General features: G+C 53.3%; 1 protein-coding gene across 1 annotated transcript; it reads left to right on the top strand.

The window, feature by feature from the left end:
• The first annotated feature begins 524 nt into the window (after positions 1–524).
• On the top strand, positions 525–6,446 carry Sp6 (Sp6 transcription factor). The gene is made up of 2 exons (XM_015506636.2): positions 525–880; positions 2,951–6,446. Exon 2 carries the CDS (start codon positions 3,007–3,009, stop codon positions 4,135–4,137), a length of 1,131 nt encoding a protein of 376 aa, XP_015362122.1. The 5' UTR covers positions 525–880; positions 2,951–3,006; the 3' UTR covers positions 4,138–6,446.
• The last annotated feature ends 3,874 nt before the right edge of the window (positions 6,447–10,320 follow it).

The following is a 10,320-nucleotide window of genomic DNA, read 5'->3' as shown; positions in this document are numbered from 1 at the left end:
AAGAAGTTGGTGGAGGTGGTGGTGGGGGTAAGCGGTCATCCAGAAAGGTGAGTGACCAGAAAGGAAGAACTAGAAAGCGAGAGGGAAAAGGACCGGGGAGGATGTGGGGAAGTGGAGAAGAAGCGCAGCCAAGACAAATTTCCCACGGCCTAGGCATGATTGTGGACCGGACACATACTTGGCGCTCAATCCTGTTTCCTTCTCTTCTCAGTATGGGACAGCGCTGTCTGGCCCCAGCAGGTGGGTCAAGGGCACCCAAAGCAAACGGCGCCCTAAGGATAGTTCTGTAAAACTCCCAGGACCTGCTCCCCTCCACTCCCCCAGGGTCTGAGCCGTCCTCCTTCAGACCAAGCCTGCTCGAGGGCAATTTTCCACTCGTTCGGGCGGGTCTCAGAACCTGGGAAACACCCCGGGCGGGCCCCTGGCACAGGGGGTGGAGGGTTCAAGGGAGGGGCAAGGGAACCGGAGGGATACGGCCTAGTTAGCTGTCCCTCCCCTTCGCCTGCCCGCCCCCTCCTCGCAGCCGGGCTGGGCTTCTGGTCCCGCCGAGCCCGCAAGGGTTAAAGGCGGCCGCAGGTGAGGTGGGCGGGGCCGCGAGTTCTGGGGAAAAAGGAGCGCAGGGGAGAGGATGAAGGCAGAGAGCGCGGTGAGTCAGGGGCGGAGCTGGTCTCGCTCGCTCGCTTGCTCCCTCGCTCCCGCCCAGCCCTCCGCCCTCTCGCGGGCTCTCTCGTTGCCGATCTCCGGGTCTCGTCGCGCCCCCACCCAGCCTTTGGCTCCTGACTCTCGCCACAGAGAGGAGTCCTGCACACAGGGCCCATGAGCGCGGGTCTGTAGCACACCAGCCAACCGTGCCTGCCGGGAGCCTGAGCTCAGCCTCCAGGTAGGAGCCCGGGTCGGGACCCGCCAGGGGTGCGCTCTGTGGAGAGCCTTTGCGAAAAACTCGCTCCGATCGCGCCGCAGCCTCCTCTGGACTCGGGAGGGCGGGGGGGAGCCCTAAAGGATCTGGGGAGCTTAGAGCCCGGATCGAAGGAAATTCGGGCGGATGGGAGAGGCGGCTGCAAACTGGGGAAACTGGAGCGACTGGGACAACCGGAGTACTGGCACACTGAAAACGGAGAGTACCAAAGTCCCGGCCGCTTGAGTGCCGGACATCGGGAAAAGCAGCCGGGTAAATGAGACTTAATGGTGTCTCTACTCGCCTTCCCTAATTGCGGAGCGGAAAGCGATGGTGGGCGCTCTGTTCTCTCCTTTTCTGAAACCTAGGTAGCAGGCCATTGCGCACCAGGCCTGTGCTTTCAAGCTTTCTGTAGGGAGAGGCTACTCTGGAGTCTGGGTCGTTCTAGCCTCCCCATCCCCCAGCCCCTGGGGCAGTTCCCAGGCGCCAAAAGCTATTAGGGTCCCTAGCCTCACTGCTCCCGCCCAGCCCCTTCTGGGCTGCCCCGCCCGGGCCTGAGGCTTCGTTCCTGCTGCTTCACCCTGTTCCTTTCTTGTGGTGAGGCAGCCAGAGCCTGAATAGGCGCCCCAGCCCTCTTCTCCCTGCCTCTCCCAGACTATCAATGCCACCTCTCTGGTCCCAGAGGCATAGGGTGGCAAGAGGAGAAGACCTTACACTAAATCATTGGCTTCCTCCCCCACCATCAGAAAAGGCCCACACAGGAGGCAAAAAGCTCCTACGTCTTAAGGAGAGATGATAAGAGGGGGACCTTCAAGTCACAGATGTGTGATTAAGAAAGGGGGAAAGGGTCCTTAGATTCTTAATAGTTTAGGAAAAGAGTAACAATCAGAAGCCAGGAGAATTGGTTCACAGAGGTTCTGCACAGTACATATTTATTGACTGAAGCAATAAATGGACATACTTGTTCAAGCCACTGCTTCAAATTTGGCTTTGGTTTCCTTTTTAAAACAAGAGGGTTGGCCAGGAGCAATGGTTCTCCACACCTGGCTTTACATTAGAATCATTTGGGGAGCTTCTCAAAACTATCTGGGCCTCGGATGCACTCCTTTTATCATCTTGGCAATTCTTGATCTTAAGTGATTATGGCTTTTCTTGCTGCCCTCCTCTCGCTGACCTCTTACTCTACCACCTTAAGGGGGTGGCAATTGTACCTTCCTGAGTTTTCTGACAAGCTCTTTCTGGGTGATCCCCTTCTCTGGGGAATCCAAACTTCCCAGCTTCATAGCTGGGTCTCCCCTAGCTTGGAGAAGAGAGTTGGCTGGCACTGGTGTGGGTCAAGACAGAGAAGGGAGATTTGGCTTTCTCTGATGGGGGAAACTCCCCTGGAAACTGGCACTACAGCTGCACCTGAGGAAGGCAAAGTCCCTGCTGGAGGGAAGAGAGTGGAGGCTGGGTGTGGGAGTGAGTTTGGAAGGGCCCAGTCAACCAAGCCAGGCAGGAAGCTGAGAAGAGTAGTGTAGACCAATGCTCTTCATTCATCTTGCCTGTGATGGCATGAGGGCTCTTTCTCCCCAAACTCAGCACTTTCCTGAGGGGCAAGTTACCTGAAGCTTTGGGTTGCAAAAAACAGGCCACCTTTCTCTCCCTGTCTGTGTCCTGAGTTAAAATTGGGAAGCTGAGATGGGTTTAGTGTTTCCATTTGGCAGCAGATCTGCAGGGGGAAATGCCATTGCCCCCTTCTCTGACCTGAGTAGCTAGGGTGAGGACTGTTCTAGCATTTTAACTTAGCACCCTGGGACCAGCCCAACTTCAGGGACTTATAAAAGGGGTCACTTAGAGGAAGGGTCTTCCTCTGCCCTCCTGGAGGCTCACATTCTCAGTCTGTACTCCCAAACTCTTAACCCATCTCTAGTCCTCTCCCAAAGACCACCCCTTCCCCTCTTCATTTTATTTTTTAACCTGGATACCAGAGAGGAACACTTCGCAGGGAGGGGATCAGGATTACAATAGAAGAAGAGCCCGTTATTTTCCTCATCTCTTCTTTGTCTCCTTTAGGTTCCATCTGAGGTGCCCTTGACCGTCCCTGCCCCCACCCACCCCGGATCCCGGCAATGCTAACCGCTGTCTGTGGCTCTCTGGGCAGCCAGCACACCGACGCGCCTCACGCCTCTCCACCGCGCCTCGACCTGCAGCCTCTCCAAACATACCAGGGCCACACGAGCCCCGAGGCTGGGGACTACCCTTCCCCACTGCAGCCTGGAGAGCTGCAGAGCCTCCCGCTGGGCCCGGAGGTCGACTTCTCTCAGGGATATGAGCTGCCGGGGGCCTCCTCGCGGGTAACCTGCGAGGATCTGGAAAGCGACAGTCCCTTGGCCCCGGGACCCTTTTCCAAGCTCTTGCAGCCGGACATGTCACACCATTACGAATCGTGGTTCCGGCCGACGCACCCAAGCACAGAGGATGGTTCCTGGTGGGACCTTCATCCGGGCACCAGCTGGATGGACCTCCCCCACACTCAGGGCGCATTGGCCTCACCCGGCCACCCGGGGGCGCTTCAGGCTGGCTTGGGGGGCTATGTCGGAGACCACCAGCTTTGTGCGCCGCCGCCCCATCCGCACCCTCACCATCTCCTCCCAGCTGCTGGAGCGCAGCACCTTCTGGGGCCACCCGACGGGGCTAAGGCCTTGGAAGCGACTGCGCCAGAGTCCCAAGGGCTGGATTCCAGTCTGGATGCGGCTGCCCGGCCCAAAGGCTCCCGGCGGTCGGTGCCCCGCAGCTCAGGTCAGACGGTGTGTCGCTGTCCCAACTGTCTGGAGGCCGAGCGATTGGGGGCTCCATGCGGTCCGGATGGGAGCAAGAAGAAGCATTTGCACAATTGCCATATTCCAGGCTGCGGAAAGGCCTATGCCAAGACGTCGCACCTGAAGGCGCATCTGCGCTGGCACAGCGGCGACCGTCCCTTCGTGTGCAATTGGCTCTTTTGTGGCAAGCGCTTCACGCGCTCGGATGAGCTTCAGCGCCACCTCCAGACCCACACTGGAACCAAGAAGTTCCCCTGTGCGGTCTGCAGCAGAGTCTTCATGCGCAGCGACCACCTGGCCAAGCACATGAAAACCCACGAGGGCGCCAAAGAGGAGGCTGCGGGAGCGGCCCCGGGAGAGGCCAAGGCCGGAGGTGCAGTGGAGCCCCCAGGGGGCAAAGGCAAACGAGAGTCTGAGGGCAGCTCGGCCCCCTCCAACTGAAGCCCTCTGGTGCCACCTCCCTGCCGGTGTCCCTGGGACATCGGAAGAGAGCACCTAGGTCTGACGTCCTAGTGGGCGGCTTGATTAAGAGGGGAAGGTGGTTATTTATTGAGGAGGAGGAAAAGTGGTGCGGGGACTGGGAGACAGGCGGTAGGGGTTTTTTGGTCTCTGGGGGCTGGACTGGTCGCCTTGGACTGTTTTAGGCTGCAAGGAGCTGCACATGCCCCTCGGTTCTTCCCTTCCTCACTATTTTACTGGTCCCTGGGCCAGGGGTTGGGCTGGAATGGGGCACCCCTTGCTGCATCTAGGGGTGGAGGGGACCGGCTGGAGGAGATGGTGTCCCCCCCCCCCCCCGGGAGTGGGGCCGGGGTGCTGCAGCTACCTGTCTGGACACATCCTTAGTGCCTGGGAACCCCGGAGCCACCCTGAGGCCCGGATCCCTTTCATCCCCCTTCTCATGCTCCTGCCCCTAGGGTTTCCGGAGAGAGCTGAGATGAGGTGGGGGAGGCCGGTGGTCCCTCTTAGAGGGAGTGTCTATCTAGCTTGGAGAGTTGCTGAAATAACTCCTTTGATGTGCCTCCTTATTAACCCTTCCAGACCTGGTCTGATAGGGCCACAAAGGAAGAGGGGACAGCTTCTAAGTCAGAGTTGTGTGTGGATGACAGAGTTAGATGGTAGGTAGGGTGAGCAGAGAAGTCCCTTTCTAAAATGAGAGATAGGAATGGGGGAGGACTGCAGATAGAAGAAACTAACCTTGCCCTCTTTAACTTTGGTTCAGTCCTTAACTCTTGGTCATTTAAAAAATCAGGTGCAGTTAGTCCACCTGCCCCATTCATTACCCTAGGTAGGATTTTAAGGCAGCCAGTAGCACCAGCTCTAGAGTTGATGTAGTTCCTTATCCTAGGTCCCCATCATCTGCCTTCCTCTTGGGATGGAAGGGAGAGAGTTACTTAGGCTGGTTGGGGATAGGTAAGGGTGTCCCTGCAGAGGGACCCAACAATTTCCACCCAGTGTGGTGGACCGTGCCCCTGACTTTCCTCTCCTGTCCATCAAGAACTAAGGCCCCACTCTGTTAGCTTGATTCTTCTGAGTTCATTGCTCCTGCTATAGAGTTCTCCCCCTTACCTTGAGGGGGAGACTTCCTTCCATATGAAGGAGTTGTTCTCCCATTGGAAGGAATTCCAGGAAATTGTCCAGATCCTTCCCTTCTCTTTAGTTAGTAGAAATACATTTGGATTATGATCATGGGGGTGGGGAGGGGAGAAGCCCAGCAGAAGTTGAGCCAGGCTGAGAGATAAGAAACAGATATGGGGGAGGGTCTGGCAGGCCACAGGACCCTGGGGCTGGGGGAGTTCCCAGGAGAGAGGTAGGGGCCTTGAGTCTCTCTGACATCCCTTCCCCCTGCTCCTCTCTCTCCACCCAGAGCCCTCTGCAGGGATTAGCTGTGTATTGATTTTTAAGTTATAAGCAAAGGGTATTTTATTTAATATTAGGGCATGTGTGTGTGTGTGTATGTGTGTGTGTTGTGTGTACACTGTGTATATGTGTGTGTTTCTCTACTGAGCCTGGGGTCTCCTGAGACCCCAACTTGTTCACCTGTCCAAGGTCTAGGGCATAGACCCACAGCATCTCTTCCTCCCTTGGGATGCTGGAGCCCAGTCCAAGGACTGGGAGCTATATGGGAAGTGGGGGCTGGGATCTGGGTGGGAATATGTGTTTGTGTAGAAAGGGCTCCCCTTGAAAGGGACAGGGTGACTTTCCCTGTGGGACTCATGAGCCTGCAGTAGTTTAAGAAGTAAGGTTCTTTCTATATTCTCCCTCTTTCCCCACCTCCTTTGGTCACAACCAGAGGCCCCTTCCTTGCCAGAGCTTTAAGGGAAAGAGGGGAGTTGACTGCGCCTGCAGGTTGCCTGACCAGGCGGAGAGGGGGAGAAAGGAGGGCACCGTGGGTGTAGGATGCCTTTCTCCTCCACCCATCGAAACCAGCCACCCCCTCCCTGTGCTACCAAGTGACCATTCCGAGGGGAACTCCCAAAAGGGTATTGGTAGGGGGACATGGATATTCCCCCTTAAAGAGGCCTTGAGTCCTAAGGTATGCAGGTGGGGGCTTTGAATAGGTTTTCTTCTGCTCCCCTCTTTTATAGTTCTAGGTTTTTTGGCTGCCTGCTCTTCTAGGCAGCCCCCCTAGAGGAAAATGTAGGAATTTATTTTTCTTTAACTGCTGTGAACCCATTTAGGGGGGAGGAAGAGGAAGAAACAGCCTGTGTTTTTTATGCAACAATAAAGTCATCAACCACATCATTGCCTCATTTGTCTTCTAGCTTGGTTTCCTTTTTGACAAGGTGTACCTCCGCAGTGAGGACCAGATCAGGGCTGCAGGGCAGGGTGGAGACTTCCCTTTGATCCTGCAGCCCCTGGACAGCCTCACCTCCATCCATTTGGTTGGGTCAGAGCTGGGGTCCGATCCTGCCCTGGAGGGGTAGTGGGAGGGAGGGACTTTCAATGGGTTTACTGCTGAGCTGTCCCTCCCTGGTCTTCACCTGTGTAAGTTTCTAGATATTTCCTTCTTCCTCTCTATATAAGTCCCCTCTTTCCCTTCCCCTAAGAACCTGGTTCCTTCCCTTCTCAGCCAGAGCCAGCCTCTGGCCCCTCATCCCACCCCCATGGATGCGTGCATGTCAGTCGGGCCCTCTGGCTGTGAGTGAGGTGGGGGTGACTGACAGCAATTTCTTCACCCAGATGATCCCTATCAGGGACAAGGCGATGAAAGGCAGCCAAGATATCTGATGGGCTCCTGCCCAGCTGGAAAGTCTTGAGGGAAAGGTTGCTACTGCAACTAGCAGCTAGAGACGTGTCACGGTTACTCAACTGCAGTGTACACAGACAGCTCACTGGACCCACTGTGTGCCTCACTCAGAGGGATGCAGAAATACTCATCCATACACACTTTTCCAGGCATCTGGTGCCCAATTCGCATCAAGGGAGTAAAAATCTCAAGACTCCAGAGCCCTCCAAATAGGAAAGTAAATGGAGGGTCCGGTTTAGGCCCCAAAGAGGTAGGGCTATGTTTTTTTTTTTTTTTGTTGTTGTTGTTGTTGTTTTTCCCACTTCCCACCCTTGTTTTTGCCAAATGTATTATTTTCCCCTAATGGGATTCCTATTTCCCCCACTCTATCCCTAACCTAATTTCTCCAACCAAATCTGACTCTCACTTGGCCCCTTCTATCCTTGTGTCTGAGATTCTGGTCCACAAAGTTTAGGAGAATGAACCTTGGGATAGGGGTATTGGAATGATTTAAGGGTTATAGAGGTAACCAGACTTATTTTTTTTGGGGGGGGGCAACTGTTTATTTCTATCTGTTCTGGGATTTAGCAATTTGGGAAGAGGAGGAACAGGTGTGTTTCTCTGTGACCTCATGCCTGCAGCACTCCTGCTGGGCACCTTTTTTGTCTTCCTGGTTCTGGGGGAATAAGACCCCAGAAGCCTGGTGAATCCCCTCCTTTTTCCACAGGTTGCCCCCAGGGATAGGAGGGCAGCTGTGGGGCCGGCTAGGCCTGTTTGGGCAGGGTTGAGGCTGCTCCTCCTCCCCTTGCAGCTCCTCCCGTTGACCTGCATTCTTAGCGGGGGGCCTTTGGTGGGGCTGATGCTTGCTTGCTCGTTTGCAATGCTGCCTGGCTGGCCTGGGCCCCCTGACTGGAGCCCAAGTCCACCTCTGACCCCTCAGATGTGGTGCGCAGACCGCATGATCCTGGCGATGCTGGGAGGAAATTAGGGAATCGCTTCGGGGCTGACCCTATGGGTGACCTCTTTGGGCAGGCTCCTCTCCTGGGAAGTGAAGTAAAAGCCCTGTAGGGTGGGGAAATGAAGTCAGGAAGGGAAACCTGACAGCGGAGAAGGCAGCCTACCAACTGCAGCCTGAGGCTGCGCTACGCTCTCTCCTAGCCTATTTTCTCCTTCTTCTCTTACCTGCTCTCGCCACCCAGCGGGCAATCCGAGGAAGTGCAGAAAGTGAACCGGTTTTGGGGACGCAAAGCCTTGACATTTGCTGCAATGACAACCAATAGCATCCTCACAGCCCCTCCCCAACGGTGCACTAGAAGCCACCCTTACCGTCCCAATAAGCCTAGCTTGCCTGACCGCTCAGCATCTTAGCAGTGTAGGCTTGAAAAGAACCTTGGGAAACAAACTCCACAAAAAACTGTTAGAACGAATCAATTAATAAAGTCACAGAAAACAGCACACAAAAATCAATAGCATTTCTATACAAACAATAAACTATCCGGAAAAGAAATCAATAATCCTGTTAGGTGCAGGGCAGGCTGAACTAAGTTGTCTGTAGGGCAGGCTGAACCAATGTTAGCTGCAGGATAACCTGGGCACTCAAACCCCCCTCTGTCTGGTCCTTTATCACCTGTTTGCATCAAGTCTGAACACTCAACCCCACTCAAGGCTGAACACTCAACCCCACTCAAGGCTGAATACTCAACCCTACTCAAGGCTGAACACTTGATCCCCACCCATCTGGTGCAATGGAAACCCACATCTGACCCCTGCCCCATAGGTCTGAAGGCAGAAGATGACACTCTTAGCAACTACTGTATGATCCAATCACTGTACACCAACAAGGCAGCTTGCAGACCCAGAGACCTCATTAGATTTGGGCTATAAAAAACTCCCTCCTGCTGGTCCCCCCCCTCGCTCTCTCTCTCACACCCCTTCTCTCTTCCACTGCTCTCTTTCTCTCTCTCTCTATTTTCTCCTCTTTTTGCACTGCTGCAATAAAGATCTCTTGGTTGCTCCGAGTGTTGTGGTCACTTTCCTTTAAAATCCCATTTACTAATAGTTTATAACATAGAGGTCTTTTTTGTTTGTTTGTTTTTGGTACCGGGGATTGAACTCTCAGGGACACTTGACCACTGAGCCACATTTCCAGCCCTTTTGTATTTTATTTAGAGACAGGGTCCCATTGAGTTGTTTAGCATCTTGCTTTTTCCTGAGGCTGGCTTTGAACCTGAAATCCTCCTGCCTCAGCCTCTTGAGCCACTGGTATTACCGGCGTGGGCCACCGCGCCTGACACAAATAGGGATAATTTAACAAAGTATGGGGAAATATCTGTACACTGAACTGCTAAGACATTAATGAAAGAAATCAAAGAATACACGCACACATACACAAATGGAACAATATTCTGTGTTCATAATTTGGAAGAATTAATATTGTTAAAGTGTCCATACTACCCTAAGGGACTTACAGATTCAATACAATCCAGGGCAGTACCTAGTCTGTAATGTACCCCATTCCACATTCCTGGAGGGCTCCATGAAGCAAAAGTGTGTGAGATGAATTTTGCTTAAATTCTGGCTATGGAGATAAGTTTATTTTTGTTATTGGTACTGGAGATTAAACCCAGGGCTTCCCGAAGGCTACTCTACGGATATAACCCTCTATCACTGCAAATGCTAGATCTTCAGACTTTTTTTTTTTTTTAAAGAGAGAGGGTCTCGGGCTGGGGATGTGGCTCAAGTGGTAGCGCGCTTGCCTGGCATGCGTGCGGCCCGGGTTCGATCCTCAGCACCACATACAAACAAAGATGTTTTGTCCGCTGATAAATAAATAAATAAATAAATAATTAAAAAAAAAAAATAAAGAGAGAGGGTCTTGCTGTCTCGTTGTCCTGTCCAGGTTGGCTGGTCTGGAACTTGAGAGATCTTCCTTCTTCAACCTCCTAGGTAGCTTGGATTAGAGGTTTGCGCCACCCCACTGGGTTTATGGAGATGTTTTATAGTGCAAAATAAACTGGAAGTCAGAATATTTAGGATCATGGGGCTGGGATTGTGGCTCAGCGGTAAAGCGCTTGCCTAGCCCCGACGGGGGCCGGGTTCGATCCTCAGCACCACATAAAAAAAAATAAAGGCATTGTGTTGTGTCCATCTACACCTAAAGTGTAAATTAAAAAAAAAAAATATTTGGGATCATGATCCGTCTCTGTACTGTGATGTGTCTGTTCCCCTTGGCCAAGACGCTTCTTTTGCTGTTTCAGTTTCACTATATGTAAACACACCAAAGCTTTGGACTAGAAAATTTTTAAATTTCCTTTCAAAGCTATATTCTTAAAAGCATTATGGGGCAGGAGAGAACTTTTGGGGTGGGACGACATGCATATGTGTCCTTGTGCCTTTTT

The sequence above is a fragment of the Marmota marmota genome, unplaced genomic scaffold (assembly GCF_001458135.2).
Source record: "Marmota marmota marmota unplaced genomic scaffold, marMar, whole genome shotgun sequence".
Lineage (NCBI taxonomy): Eukaryota > Metazoa > Chordata > Mammalia > Rodentia > Sciuridae > Marmota > Marmota marmota.
Note: the sequence above shows the minus strand (reverse complement) of the source record. Positions and strands in the feature narration are given on the sequence as shown.

What these genes read in the sequence shown, in the direction of transcription:
- Sp6 (XM_015506636.2), top strand. Translation starts at nt 3,007, where the DNA reads ATGCTAACCGCTGTCTGTGGCTCTCTGGGCAGCCAGCACACCGACGCG.